Raw genomic sequence first — 14633 nt, 5'->3', positions numbered from 1 at the left:
GTAGAGGATTAACCTCTGGCCAGAGGGGCTGCAGGGCACGGGTCGCTCAGAAAGTCCCTCTGTGCTCGCCTGTGCTCCGCCATTCACACCGAAAACTGATTCCAACTGTATGGGCTGTAATCAGCTAAGAGACGTAATTAGCTTTGGCTGATTTGTTGCAGGGCCTTTAACTTCACTTCCCCTTTCCCTGCTTTCTGACTGACAGTGGCTACTCTGTCCCTTATTTTCAGCTGATGTCTGTAAACTAATTACTTCTACTGGGTCAGCGCTGTTATGAAATTATCATTTTATGAGACTAAAAATAGCTCAGATCCAGTCAGCAAGCCAATCACTTCCCTTCATCTCCAATGAAAATACAATGTTATCTTTAATCTGTATTTCTCGGGCACTTACAGTGATGCAGGCTAGAAAGAAAGGGAAAAAAAGAAAGAAAGAGGAGCTTAGAAAAAAATTGTAAATCAGTTGCTATAGATGCATCTCTGCCAAGGCTTCCATTGGTAAATTTAGCAGTCACATTACAATTTTAGTCAGTACCATTACTTGGCCTTATTCAAAATAATTCGCTTCTCACACAATGAGTTTACCCCAAAGGAAAGTTATTTTGTCTTGCACATTAAAAATGGTGCATGTGCACATACGTGCAATCATTACAAATATCCAAAGCCACAAAAAGCCTAAGGACAGGTAAATTTTTTTTTTTTAATGAGAGAGAAAAATCCAGTGAATTCCACTTGCTCTGAGAATGAATAAAGGTATTTTAATACTTCTGGGGTTCTGGTGAATACAAATAGCTCAAAAATGAGATGCTTGCCTGAGATTTACATCAAGATAGTGAAGGGAAAAGGTTCCATCTGTAAGTTTCTGATACAAAGACATTTCACACACAGTATCTGTAAATCCATTAGGAGAAGAAAATTGATACACATTTCGTATAAGATGAAGCTGGAATCAAGAGAACGAAAGCTCAGGAAAATGGCTTCTTTCTGTAGCTCCATCAATTCATTGTTTGATTGGACTTTCTGTATATTAAATTCAAGCAGTTCTTTGGCCTGTGGATATAAGAATTGTTGACTGTGTGGGAAACGGTGATGAAATTTTAGCGCCTTGCTTTACAAAGGAAATATCCCACATCTCATCCGTCTTTCCATCGATGATGTTAAATATGCAAAGTAGTGTTTCTATTAAAGCAATTTTTCTGATTCAGTTTAATGGCAGTTACTGAAGTACTGACACGCACAATATGATTACTGGGCCAAACAGCAATCTTTCCGGAGAAGCCGGGAATGGCAGCGCTCCAGAGATGATTTATTATTTTCCTTACTTTGCAAACTCCTCTTAGTTGGCATGAAGGAGGGTGAATGAAGGTTACTATCAGCTTGAGTGGTTTCAGTACTTTGCATTGGAGAAATAACTGCAAAGAGATCTCTGTTCACACGGTAGCTGGCAGCATTTGCAAGAAACGTGGTCAGTAATAAGTTCATGCTAGTCCAGCTGTCCACAGTTTGGCAGCAAGTATTTCACATGCTATTTCACTACTTAAATTTCATCCCCTTTCTTGTCCATGATTGAATACCAGTAAAAAAGAAAGTCCAAGGAATAAGCAAAACAAAGAACGATGTTTCTTTCAGAGGGGTTGATTAGGTGTCAGTTCTCTCGTGCTCTGTCTGACCCACGTTTTGCAGAACCACAGGCTATCGGCTTGAGCCAAGACAAACCAAAATAGACCCCTACCCCCAAATCCCTGCTCTCTAAGCACTCAGCTAATAAAAACTGTAAGAAATTTCAGATCTTGCTCCAGATCAGGCTGTTGACATAACCAGGCCAGCACGTCTGTTTTATTGACTTCCTAGCGTTAACCTGGTTCCTTAAATGAATTATATAGATAGGACTGTGTTGTCCAAGTGCACTGATGTGTGTCTTTCAAACTCATTGACCAGTGCAGCCGAATCTGAAAGAGGGATAGTGTTCTTGAAACCATTATGTTCTTGCAAATTGTAAGGGAGACAGTCAGACAGAAGATAGATTCTCCTAGGACCACCCCGAGGCGCTGAGCTGTGGGAGCTCAGCCTTCATTAGGCAACAGAAAATCACACAGCATACCCTAAGCTCAATCCAGAACAAAATCCATCAACAACGTTCCTTGGTCCTCAATACTGCTGGTTTCTTGGCCACTTCTGTGGCCATTCCTGGTCACTGCTCAGTGACCATTCCCTCCAGGATATACGGCAGGTTTTTCCCCCTTCTCTGCTCCAGTCTGCTCCCAGCTGTGGTGGGGATGGGGGGTGCTGACACCGCCTGCTCGGGGTGCCGGTGCTCCACTCGGGCATCCCCCAGGCCGGGACACGGCGGGGAGCCCCGCTGCGATGCTCTGCAGGGCCCTTGGGACCCTCGCCGTGCCCCGGGATGGTGCAGGTAGATGTGGCACTTCGGTTTTCACAACTACAATGTGCTGCCTACGTTGCAGGTCGCAGACACTGCCCGAGAGTCTGAAACATACTGCTGTTGTCAGGTGAAATGAAAACAGCTATAAAAAGCTCAGAAAAATATGGGCTCTGGGCAAAAATGATGTGGGGTTTAGTAGCGTGAGAGAGGTCTCGTACCACAGCCGTGTTTGTGGTGTGTGCTGATGGGCAGCGAAACATGAGGCTGCCCCATCCGCAACCAAAAGCTATTTAAAAGTGAATAAAACCAATACGCTGGTAACAGAGTAACAAAATTTATGATAATTAAACTGTCTCTATATAGATGTAAAACTGGTGTGTATTGCGTATCAAGTTAGCTAAAAACCAAGGCAGGGACATGAATGCTAACGAAGGGAACCAGCACTGTGCTCCTCCGCTGCTTTCACCAGTGCTTGCATTACTGAGATGGAGGGTCCTGGGGTCAAAACCTCCTGCAGAACAAAGAGAGGGTGCTGGCAAAGCTAATATGTATTGTATTGGTGTTTTAGACAAGGGCAAGAGGGAAGATGGGTAGCTGTTGGCCTCTTGAGAAAAATGTTTCTGCATGAATTGGACAGCTGATTTTGAATTAATTTTGAATAGTTGTTTCAGTAATTCAGATTGATTTAAGATGCACCCAAGAATAATGCTTTCATTATAAAACCTCCTGAGCAAAATTTAAATCGTGCTAAATTAAAAACAGCCTCTGTTAATCCAGGGCTGATGAGCACAGCAGAGGGATCAGAGATGCGGGGTCAGTATAATTTAATTCCTTTTCTTTGTTTCCCACTCCAGAAAAACTGTTGTACCTGTCTCCTTGGGTTGTTAACTACCTAAAGGAGCTTGCAAGTCGTCCTGGATTCCTCAAAATTGATTTGCATAGTAACCCCACCAAAAGTAGCCCTTATTCTATTTTATACGGTGCTTCACCTTCAGAAGAAATGCACTTTTATTGCTATTCATTTGTGGGTCAATCTGGAAATTCAGTTGTATCCTAAAGATACTTACGAATCTGGAATAACAGCAGCTGATGTACAGTACAGTAGGAGAGTTAATGGTTTCCTAATGCTAGCCTTGTTTGTTGTAAGTAAACTTTCCCTTTTATATAAATGGACCTAATTTTTTGATGTCTTAATAACATGCGAAAAGTTACCCTGCGTGTTCCAAATCACGTTTTATAAAGCATTCTGTCACAAGCAATGGTGGCATTCCAGCGTCAGGGAAACGTTCACTCATCTGGATTTAAATGTTTCAGTGTTCAAAACAAAAAATACATACGTATGTGTATAGATTTGAGTTAAAAACCATTGTGCTTTATAATTTCTTATTTTAAATGCTGGCTGAATTTTTAAAGGCAAATGGCAGAAAATATTTAAGACATTCATAAAAGCTCTGAGCATTGCTGAAAGGCAAGCAGTGAAGTGGCAACCACTAACTAGGCAAAGTCTGATGTATTAAGAAGCACGTTAGAGACTTTGGCTGCATTTTTGGCAATGCCTGTGCAATAGGAATTGCCAGTACTCTCATTAGTAACAAGATCCTTCCAAATACATTGAAATTACTTCTGAAGAGGTATGTATATGAAACATTGTATGAAAATGCCAGTTTGTCAAAACTGAAAGGACTTATGGGGAAATGAAGGGGGCCAGGAGATGTTAACCACCCACACCACATGGTGGGAGTCAGGAAGGTGGAAATGACCTAAGGCCAAAAGTGTTGTTTCTAGAGTTCATGAATTTCTGTGCCGTGATACCAAGCCATGGGTGAGAGCTGTTGCAGGAGCCAAGGGCTGGTGCTGGCACCGCCGGTGCCTTGCTCCACCGGTGCTGACCCTGCACCTGCGCGGCTGGGACCCCACCACTGTCCTGACCAGCTCCAAAAAGTGCCTCTCCGAGGCGGTCCGGCCGGCGCTCTGCGGAGCTGGTCTGGCAGGAATTAGGTGTTTAAGGCTCATAGTAGCAACTTCTCTTTCTAGCAGAGGTTTTGGGCAACCCAGCGGACAGTGTTTGCCTTCAGGTGCTTGGATAAGGAAGCGCCAGGTGCCCGGTGAATGCGGCCGTGGGCAGACAGGTGTTGTCCGAGAGCACCGCGGCTCTTTGAGGTCTGCTGTTATCAAGGTTTCTGAGTTCCTTGTAAATCTGTAATACAACTCTAAACTTAGCTGATAAGACTATTTGCTAAAGACACCTATTTTAATTAAAATCCTGCAACAAAAATCCCAAATTGGTAATACTAGAAGTTTAAGCTTAAAGGTTTTGACAGCATTTTATAGGTCCCTTTTCAATGAACTCTTACGAAGCCATGTTTAAATATCTAATTTTTTAAATTCTTGTCAACTCATTTAAAGCACTTATTCATCTATACTTTCTGTGATTACAACAGACTGAGAACAGTTGAAAGTCCTCAGGAGCACTCTGGTTTGTCTATCCATGCGTTCAGAAAGGAAGGGAAAGAGAACAAGACCAAGTCACTGCGCTGACAGGAATACTCAATGGCACTACAGCACATTCTGCATGTATTTCACAAAGAGGGTTTGTTCCCAACCAACACCAAACGTTTCCTTGACCCCAACTTTCCTGTCACAAACATGTAACAACATATGTGTGAATGTGCATAAGCGAGTGTAGACAGACAGATAGGTGCGATCATTATTAAGCAGAAACCAGAAAATAGAACCGTATTTTCATGCATTTCCCACTCATGGAGAGGTCGCGTAAACAAGCCACCCAGGACAGGTGTCCCTCTGAAGCTGCTCAGATATGATGGTGGGGACAGGAGGGTGGGAACTGACCAGTACGGACCAGTCAGAATATGAAAAGCTGAACCACAGGGTGTGGGGGAGTGCTGGGATCCAAAGCCCAGCTTCGATTTCCGAGTAAGCACTGACTTCTTTTCCAGGGTAAGGAACTTAGCTTTTGCCATATGAACTTGCAAACTTTGCTTAGATGTTAAAAAGGAGGAAAAAGGGATCTTCTGGTGACTATGACAAACATGTTCTACATTTTCACTTAATGAACAAATTCAGACTTGCAGTTGTCATATGCTCAGATTCTGTGCCTTTCTGACAGCTGAATTATGATTTTAATAATTTAAAAGTGCTACTGTGAGCCTGTTCATGTATAATAGGCACAGAGAAGTGTTTAAAATCAAAAGCAGTTTAGAGAAAAAGTGGTCACCGTATTACAGGAATGAGAATTGTCTACATCTGAATATTAAACTCTGTGAACTCTCCAGTGGGAATACTCTTTGCAAAGTAACTACAAACTTAGTATATTGTTCTGATGTGTGGAATTAAGAGTTTGCATTCAATCATAACTTTGTGACTGACTGAAGCAGCAGCCTGTGATGCCTACTTTCTTTTACATAACGCCGTCAGGGTGAGGGCTTGGTCATTCTGCTTACAAAGGTTTTAGTTCAGAGCAACAGAAGCTCAAATCTATAATCTCAGTAGAAACATCTGTAAGACAAAAATGAAATATAACGGAAAAAAGTGCCCTCCAGGCTACATTCCCTTGCTTTGATATTATTATCTTTGTACCTGTCCATGGGAATGTTTGAAATTCTACTGCAACTGCTACAGCATACTTGTATTATTTTTTAAACTCACAACTAAACACAGACAAGAAGCTCATATCCTGCTCAATTAAGTAATAAACAGATCATGTCCTGGAGATCACTGAGTATTTTCAGTATAGTGGCCCACAATATCCATCTGAATTCAGCAAATCTATAGTTCCTGGCATGTCAAGTGAAGAAACAATGACCGACATCATGAAGAGAGACAACATATACATCAGCAACTTTGTGTAAAATCTATGGCTCGAACAAATGTCTGAAAAAACCCATCAGCTGTAGTTGCCAGCTCCCTCGCACTCATATTAACTTTTCTCTCCTGCAAAAGGAGTGCGAAACAGGACCTGCTACTGCACAGCCTTGCTCCTCCTGCACTCATTTACCATTGCGCCAAGTATTTGTCAAGTGGGTGTAAGTGCTTTTTCTGTTTTATACAACTTCACATAAGCATAAATTGCAGAAGTTGTAAGGCAAAGAACAATCAAGCCCTTAACAGTTCCAGCCCCTTTTCGAACATGCGCCCAGGAAAATGCTTAGAAGTAACTTAAGTCAAGCTCCTAGTACATGCTTGCCTGCTGCTCAGTAAAAGAAAAAGTAATACTCACCCCAGTGTTGTCATGGTTACAATAGTGTACCAAAAGGAAGCAGGAATACTGGTGAATTTGCTTGCCGAGGACCCTTTCTCTGCATAAAACATCACAGTTGCAAAGATGATGATTGCCATAGTGAGGGAAAAGAGGAGAAAGCCAAGCTCGGAGGCACAGCTCTTCAAAGTGTAGCCCAAGATTCTTAAGCCTTGGGAATGGCGAGAGAACTTGAAAATCCTGAAAACCCTAAAAACCCTTAGTGTCACAAAGGCTCCGCTGACATCCTCATTGTTGGTCATCACCAAGCCAATGTAGTACGGCATGATGGCCACGACGTCAATGATGCTCATCACACTTCTAATGAATCTGTAGCGACTTGGGGCCGCAAAGAGTCTCAACAGATACTCAACCGTGAAAATCATCACGCAAGCCGTGTCCAAGCAAAAGAAAGCCACAGCATATCTTTCCCCACATGGAAGCTCCTTGTTCCCAGGCACCGTGCCACAAGGGACAGTTTCCACGACATTAGTGATCACAGAGACAGCAATAAAGAAACCGGTGACATAGTAAAAGACTAAGGCTAAGGTGCTGGTGTGGGGGTTCTCGAAGGCTCGCCACATGGTCTGCCGGAAGCTCAGGGATGGCATGGACCCTTCTTGGTTGTTTTCTGAGTCATTGTCATCCATCAGCCGCTCCGCGTTTTCCCGCTTTCTGTCTTTGTACTCTTCATAGCAGCAGTCCCCAATGATTTCAGGGAGGATCCCATAGAAGGCAAGCTCTTCATCATAAGCAGAGATGCACTCATACCTGGGATAGTGCAGCTTGCCAGTTCTATAAAAATTCAAGATGCACCTAAAGACCTCAGGGTCCCGGTCAAAGAAGTACTCCTTAGTGTCTTCGTTGAAGAAGAACTCCTTCTCAGTGCTGCCCAGGAGAGTGTCCGGGTATCTCTCCAGTGTAGTCCTCCAGGTCTGGAAACGCCTGCCACTCACATTGAGAATGATCAGCTCATCCTGCCTCTTGTTTTTCTCCGTTGGAGCCAGTGGCATGGGACAGTTGGCCACTGGCATCCATCCTATGGCGGCTGCTCTGGCAAAGGGCAACCATGCTGCTACTCCTGCTGCCATGATGACCCCAGGCCTTGTTACTGGAGAAGACAGTTAGGCTGCTCCTGAGACCTGTTGGAAGTCAGATCAGTTCCATCTAAAATACAGAACAAAATAAAAACACAACACATAGTCAAGTGAGGTGTCTTGCCCCGTTGTGTGAGAGAGTCAGGTATCAGTACATACACAAGAATTTAAAACAACTGGCTTGCCCTCATCTCCCATTTGAAGAATGATGTTAAACAAGGCACATGATAATCAGCTCAGCGGGGTTATGGCATTATTATAGATTGAAATTTTAAATAGCAAATGATTCCTCATTAAAAGCATTTTAAAAGTAGCATAAACACACTAATTTATATTTGCTTCCTTACAAACAAGACTAATCCATAATTCCCCAGGTGTAAGCCTCATGTGCTCATCAGTTTAACTACAGCTGTCAAGAAAGAGCTGGGAACTCCAGTGAAATCAGCTTGCAGTTCACCCAGTGAAATTGTATGCCATGAAAAGCCACGACTGGACTGAGCTGGGTTTCCAGTCTTAAAAAAGTTCAATATGTAATGAATCTTGCACTAAGAACATTTTCAATTGAAAGAAACAGAAAATCTTCCCTGGTTTTCATTAGTTTTCTTCCACCTTTAATTAAAGACTTGGCCTCAGCAGCAAGTTTTTGCTCATCCCTTTCATTTAGAGATGGGTTTTACTCTTGTGAAATATTGCATCCCTCCACCGGACCAAAGGAAAATTCTGACTTTCAGGGAAACATTGCTCAGAATACATGAGCAACAGTAAGCCTGAATCCCAGGTGTGAAAGCTGATGGATTAAGCTACCAACTGAGTACCAAGAACATCAGAATGAGGGAAGCCTCCAAAGCTGGACAACTTTCTTCCAGCAGGAAACCTTATTTCCTAGCTAACAGAGGCAGAAGTCCTTCAGCCAAAGAACTGAAGGACTATTAGGTTGAAATGAAGTATGTTCACTGCATTCTTGATTTTTAGATGAAAAATATCCGAAGTTGTCCAGATCCTCAGCCACGGGAAGCCAACATTCTCTTGAAGTTAGAGTAGTTATTGTGGTTCTGATCTAGCCATGAATTTTCTTTTTCTTTTTGATCTTTGGTCAGAGTTCTTACAATATTTAACTTTTGTTTTAACTTGTATTTACTTTCACTTCCCTAAAGTTTTTCTAAGTCTACCGTAAAATTTTCTGGAGAAAGGTGCCATTATCATATAAGATGCATTAAGGGCCCTATCAAAAGTCAATTTATCAATGGAAATTCCACTGATTCCACTGACTCAGGCCCTCAAAGCTTAACTACATCCTCTACATGGTATCCTTCTAGGCAGTTTTACTCTGAAGTTTTTTAATTATATGAAAGCTGCCACTCCAGCCAGTAAGGCTGCAGCATTATTGATTTCAACAGGCCATCAAAATACTGAATAAAAAATGATGGAATCAATCTGTGGTGAAAATGACTAAACTTCTCACAGAAATGCTCTTCCTCTTCAGGGCACATTAACATTCATCACCTTAATGTGGAGCATCTTTCTATGCAATTTTACTATCTAAAGGACAATTGAAATCCCTCGTGCAAGCATCTTACTGCTGCTGGAAGAGGTTTTGTAATTACGAAACATATAATAATCCATAGCGATGCTCATCCCAAGGAGACACTTTGCTTATATACATGGCACTGGAGCAAACATCCCATAATATTTTCATATAAAGAATTGTTCAATATTACTATGCACTATTTTTTCTCTCCCGCTAAAGAGGGAATTTATTGCGTTAATAGTGCCAGACTGACAGCCCTGGAGACCAGGCTCTTTCGTCTGTGCGGGGAAGAGGCAGAGCACAGCACTGCAAACTTTCTCCGCACGACTTTGAAAATATGCCCCAGTCTCCAGCTGAAAGGCAATCTCCCGGGGCTCGGTGGGCTCAGGCAGCAGAGCTGCCAGTTTCTTATACCAGCAGTGGTGGATCTTTCAACTTTTATGAAACACTGCATTAAGAACAGGACTGCAAAACAGGAGGCAGCAAAATGAGAACCATTTCATTCATTAATCACCAAATATATACAGGCAAATAACCAAGAGACCAAGATAATGCATCCCATTCCTGTTTTCCCTGCTGGTAAACTATCTTCTCTGCTTTTTAATTTCAATTAGCGGCACCACCACAGTCATTCTACCAGGACTGATTGGCGATGTACGGTGACCTGACCAGCTACAGTACACTGGATCCTCATCTCCCCTAATTTCTCAGGGGAACCTCGTTAGAAATCTCTTCTGTACTTTTATAACTTTGGTTGTAAATTCCAGGTTACCTACATTAGCTGCTGAGGCACTATAAATACTTCACATATAATTGTTCTAATAAAGCACTGGTAACTCATAAGTGACTTACACATTTTTAAATCAATTTTTAAAGATAAAATGGGTCCTTCCATACTGTATGTGGGGAAGCTATAAATATCTCAGCTATGAAATGGACAGGAGATGAAAACAAAAGAGAAAGAGAGGGATATTCTTCTGTGAAAGTTTCGTTCCCATTTCTCTGTGACCAAGAGATGCAGCTGGTTAAGAAAATGTAGTGCACCCAGGTTAATTTTCAAAGTTACATTAAGTCTGTCCCATTTGATCCTCAAAATACACAAAAAGAGAGTCTTTTTCAGCTATAAATTGTCTGAAAGACTGAGAGGGAAAAGAGTAATGAAATCCCCTATCACAGAGGTTTTGCTTGTTCTTGTCCATGAGTCCTTGGAACTCCACCCCTCCCCAAAGTAAGAGACAGAAAATTAAGAGAGAGAGAACTGGATTTGTAATTCAGAGCTGCACAAACTAAGCTGAGTAAAAAATGTGAAGTAACTGGTTTATCTAGAGAATGTGGAAAGAATCCTCCTTTTCTGCATGCCTGGGGTTTGGTAACTGCTAACTAGTCTTTTTAGGCCGGAAAGCAATTGGCCAGGCTCAAAATCTACTGTACAGTTGACAGTCTCTTCAGCTCACATAGCAAACAGATGCACTTTAGTCCTAACAAGCATATGTTTAGCTATACACGTATTCCTCATTTCAATTACTGCAATTTCTGCATGTAATTTGAAAGGAACTAGTTAACAAAAGATTAGTACCTTGCTGATGACATTCAGAAGACCTGGTACACGAAATAAAATAATTTGCCCCCTTCTGATTTAAAAAAGTCAGCATCTATAGAGAGCAGAATCTGTTTTCTTTAGATAATTATGAGGACAGTGAAATGGTGCAAGCAAATTTGACAGAAAAGCTTGTGGCCTGAGCCCCCTGTCCCCCTCCCAGGGCTCCCGACCCCAGCTGAGTCCCTCCCCGACCACCGCTGGCTCCCGCAGGTCCTCTGCGCTCCAGCCGCGTCGTGGGCACCACGGTTCCATCTCAGTTTCAAACAAAAACCTGACAGGCACGGCTAGGTCAGTAAAGCTCTGGAGGAAAACTTTAGAGAACACAGTTTTTTCTATTCACCTAAAGTGTCAAGAAATGAACAATGGATTCTTACCACATTAGCTCCCGCTGGCAATGCCATACTTAATAAACGTCTCTTCATAGTCTCATGAAAGCAGAAACAAAACAAAAATCTCATAGTGTTTCCCTTTCTAGAAGCAGGCAGGGATGATTTAAAATGCAACTGATAAACATACTGTTAGTTTCTTGATGAGACACTGCTAATGAGAGTGAAGAGCCTTGAGATCATTCGTTCTCTCCTTTCCTGTCCTTGTTGGGTCAGGCTCAGACAGCAGAGAGATATTTGCTTTAAAGCAAAATATGTCAGCCAAAGCTTCGATATCCTCTGTCAGTCACATACTCCTTTCCCTTCGCAATCACATCAGATAATAAAACTTTCTGCAAAACATTCACTCTCTCAGTCCGTCGGAGAGATTTAGGAGCAAAAGCAACAGGCTTAGGATAAATGCATGCAAACTTCTCCCCTCCCTCCCAGTCAGCCCAGAGAGCCCCATCTTGCTGGCTCGCAGCGATGCCTTACCTGGCAAGGAAAGACACTCTCAGCACCCAAAAGTAGGGCTACATCTGGGGAACTGGAAGGAAGGGGGAGCAGTCACTCCTGCGGATAAAAGGTGAACTGTGCTGCCTGCCTCTTGACTCCCTCTCTAAATGCAGTCAGAAGCAATCAGTAAATGTGATCATCATTGTGAAAGTATATATAGAGAGATGACTAAACAGCTTCTCCCTCATTACTGCCGAGACGGAGTCTCTCCCTACCTCTCTCGCCTGAGCTTGCCTCGTTTTGCCCCCTCCCCTTCCAGTACCGCTCGGAGCTTTGCTCTCGCTGCCTAACCCAGCTGGGAACGGCACCCGGGTCCCGGAGAGTCCGCTCGCCTGGATGCAGCAGGGAGATGGACCCAGCTGGTCCCAGGGAGGCAGGCTGTGAAGCGAGACTGAAGAAAGGCGATGTGAGCTCGCAGAGGCACTGTCAAATGGAGTCGTTAAATACACCCCAGAGCCTACCCTGCATGCTAATGTGCCAGCAGTGGCGGGGGGGGGGATAAAGGGGGGAAAAGTATGGGATGAACTTCACTGGTCCCTCCTGGAGCTCCCCGTGTGTCCCTGACTCTCGGGCAGGCGGGGACCGTGCAGGAGCGGTCCCTTCTCCTGGACAAGAAAATGAGCTATTCCTCCAGCATCACGAACCTACGACCAACACCTTAGCCAGGGCAGGAGGCTGCCCCGAGGAATAAAATTAAATAATTCAGGCTTAAACCGATCTTTGGCTCTCTCCTCCTCCCCTCTTCCTTCCCACCACCTGTCCCCTTTCCCCCTCGTCCTGCCGTTCTCGCTTGCCCTGCTCCATGGCAGCTCTTACCAGTCCAGTCTGGCACCACCTCAGCATCCCCCTTTCATCCACGGTCAGAAGTTGGACTCCGCACGCTCAGAGCCCCGGCATCCTTGCTCGTTTATCTGTTTGCCGGCGAATCTCCGTTAAGTAAATAACTATACGCCCAAATCCGAGCAAACCCGTCTTGCCCTGCTCTGCTGGGCAGCTGCCGGCAGCGACTGATGCACCGCAGCGATAGTTAGCGACTTCCGTAAAGTAAGGCAAAATACCTACATGAAATACAGGAGCTCGGCTGCCTCGCCATTGCCTCGCGTCCTTCCACGGCTCGGGACTACACTTTCATCTATCGCCGGGGGCCTGCGGGGCCGCCAGACGGGCCCGAGGGAGGGGAGGAGAAGCGGGAGAGGCGAGGGGCGTGAGAGAGAGAGCGCGGAGCGGGGGCGAGGGCGAAGACGAGGAGGGCGCGGGGGCGGCGGCGAGCCGGGGGGGGGGGGGGGGGCACGGCTCCTGCCCCTCGCTGCCCCCCGCCGGCTGCCTCCTCCCCGCCCGCAGGTGACCCCCCCCCCCCCCCCCGCCTCCCGCTCCCCGCGCCCCGTGTCCCCCCGTGTCCCCCCCCAGCCCATCCCGGCGCCCCCCCGCTCACCTCCGCAGGGCGCGCCGGCCCCGCCGCCTCGCCCCGCCCGCCCGGCGCTGCCGGCCGCGGCCGCCAGCCCAGCGCCTCCGCTGCCATGCGGCTGCCGGCGGAGCGGCGCGGAGCGGCGCGGAGCGGAGTGCGCGGGCGCGGAGCGGAGCGGAACGGAGCGGCGGCGATCAGCACCGCCGCGGCGGACAGCTCCGCGGGGAGGGGCGGCCGGGCGCGGGGGCGCAGCAGCAGCGGGGCCGGGGCGGGGGCGGCCGGGGTGACCGGGGGCTCCCCCCGCAGACGGTCCGCCTCCCCCCCGCTCCCCTCCGCCCCGCTCCGCTCCGCTCCGTCCCTCCCCGCCGTCGCCTCCCTCCCTCCGAGCCGCCGGCAGGTGTCACCCGGAGCGAGCCGCCGGCATTCGGCGGCGGGAGGCGGCCGGCGGGGAGCGGGACCCCCCGTTTCGGGCGGCTGCGAGGCGATGCGGGGGCGACCCCCGCGGGTGCTGCTCCGGGGGTGTCGCGTCGAGCGAGGGGAATGAAAGGGGAGGGCTGGGGGGGGGGGGGGGCGCGGAGCTGGTGTGCCTCTGCTGGTTTGAGGTAGGGGAAACGGGGAGTCCGCAGAGCCGTCGCCAGCCAGGGTCCGTTTTCCAGGTGGTTTTGCGTGCCTGCGGTATAAGACGGCTTTCTGCTGAGAGCTCTGAGAGCAAGGCCTTATTTAAAAAAAAAAAAAAAAGAAAAAAAATTAGAAAAACCCCTCCGAATCCTCAAACACTTCAAGACTCAGGTGGTCTGCTTTGGAAAATGTAATCTGGAAACTCTGATACCAGAACCCTGATCGGTCCAGTTCAGCGTCTCAACATTGTCCAACCCCTGATAATTCAATGCAGTTATTAAAAAATAATCCTAATTTCTCAAGGTCAGGTCCTGGGTAACCCTCCCCCAAAACAGTTTCCCCTGATAATATTTGTAGGCTGCATAACCATGTCTGCAGACTAGTTGTTGAGGTTACGCAAACGCGATGTATTATAGTCTTTAGAACACGGATACCGATAGTTGCATGCTGGACACATGAACAGAGGTGTGCAAAGTGAATCCTAAAACTTCTATGAGAAACTTCCAGTGGCCGCATGAATTTAAGCAAACCAAAGCATCCAGAATCCATCCTGATTAGATGTCTTCAGAACTGCTTTCCTTTTTCTAAGACTTCCTCTGTCTCCACTTGCTCTTTTCCTCTTGCAGATGCTCAGAAGAAAGCAAGACCAGAAATATCATTTGGCTTTTACTGGTATAAGAGATTTTTCTGTGGTTTACAATGTCACCACTTCATAAAACTTACTGACTCTTCTCTCACTCAGGCGTGCTCTGGCCTCACTCTTTGCTGGCTCTGGCCTGGCTGTGATTCTGAATAGCTTTTCCCCCATGACTCGGCCCCCTTTTAACTTCCTATCTCTATTAAAAAGCTAATTTGGGAACTCTTTTT

The 14633-nt window shown here is 45.9% G+C and overlaps 1 protein-coding gene across 7 annotated transcripts in view; it reads right to left on the bottom strand.

The window, feature by feature from the left end:
* Positions 1-14633, bottom strand: part of KCND3 (potassium voltage-gated channel subfamily D member 3) — a 142663-nt gene that overhangs the window by 119770 nt on the left and 8260 nt on the right. Inside the window, exons 1-2 of one of the 7 annotated variants that reach the window (XM_069771357.1) lie at positions 13176-13305; positions 6620-7804 (exon numbers count right to left, since the gene is read on the bottom strand). In XM_069771357.1, coding sequence (XP_069627458.1) covers positions 6620-7728 — 1109 coding nt within the window. In that variant the 5' untranslated portion in view covers positions 7729-7804; positions 13176-13305. Of the gene's footprint in view, positions 1-6619; positions 7805-11236; positions 11695-11722; positions 12171-12805; positions 13027-13175; positions 13306-14633 lie in introns of those variants that run through there. The other 6 variants (XM_069771356.1, XM_069771361.1, XM_069771362.1 and 3 more) reach the window with 6 other exon arrangements.

Source organism: Haliaeetus albicilla, chromosome 26 (assembly GCF_947461875.1).
Source record: "Haliaeetus albicilla chromosome 26, bHalAlb1.1, whole genome shotgun sequence".
Lineage (NCBI taxonomy): Eukaryota > Metazoa > Chordata > Aves > Accipitriformes > Accipitridae > Haliaeetus > Haliaeetus albicilla.
Note: the sequence above shows the minus strand (reverse complement) of the source record. Positions and strands in the feature narration are given on the sequence as shown.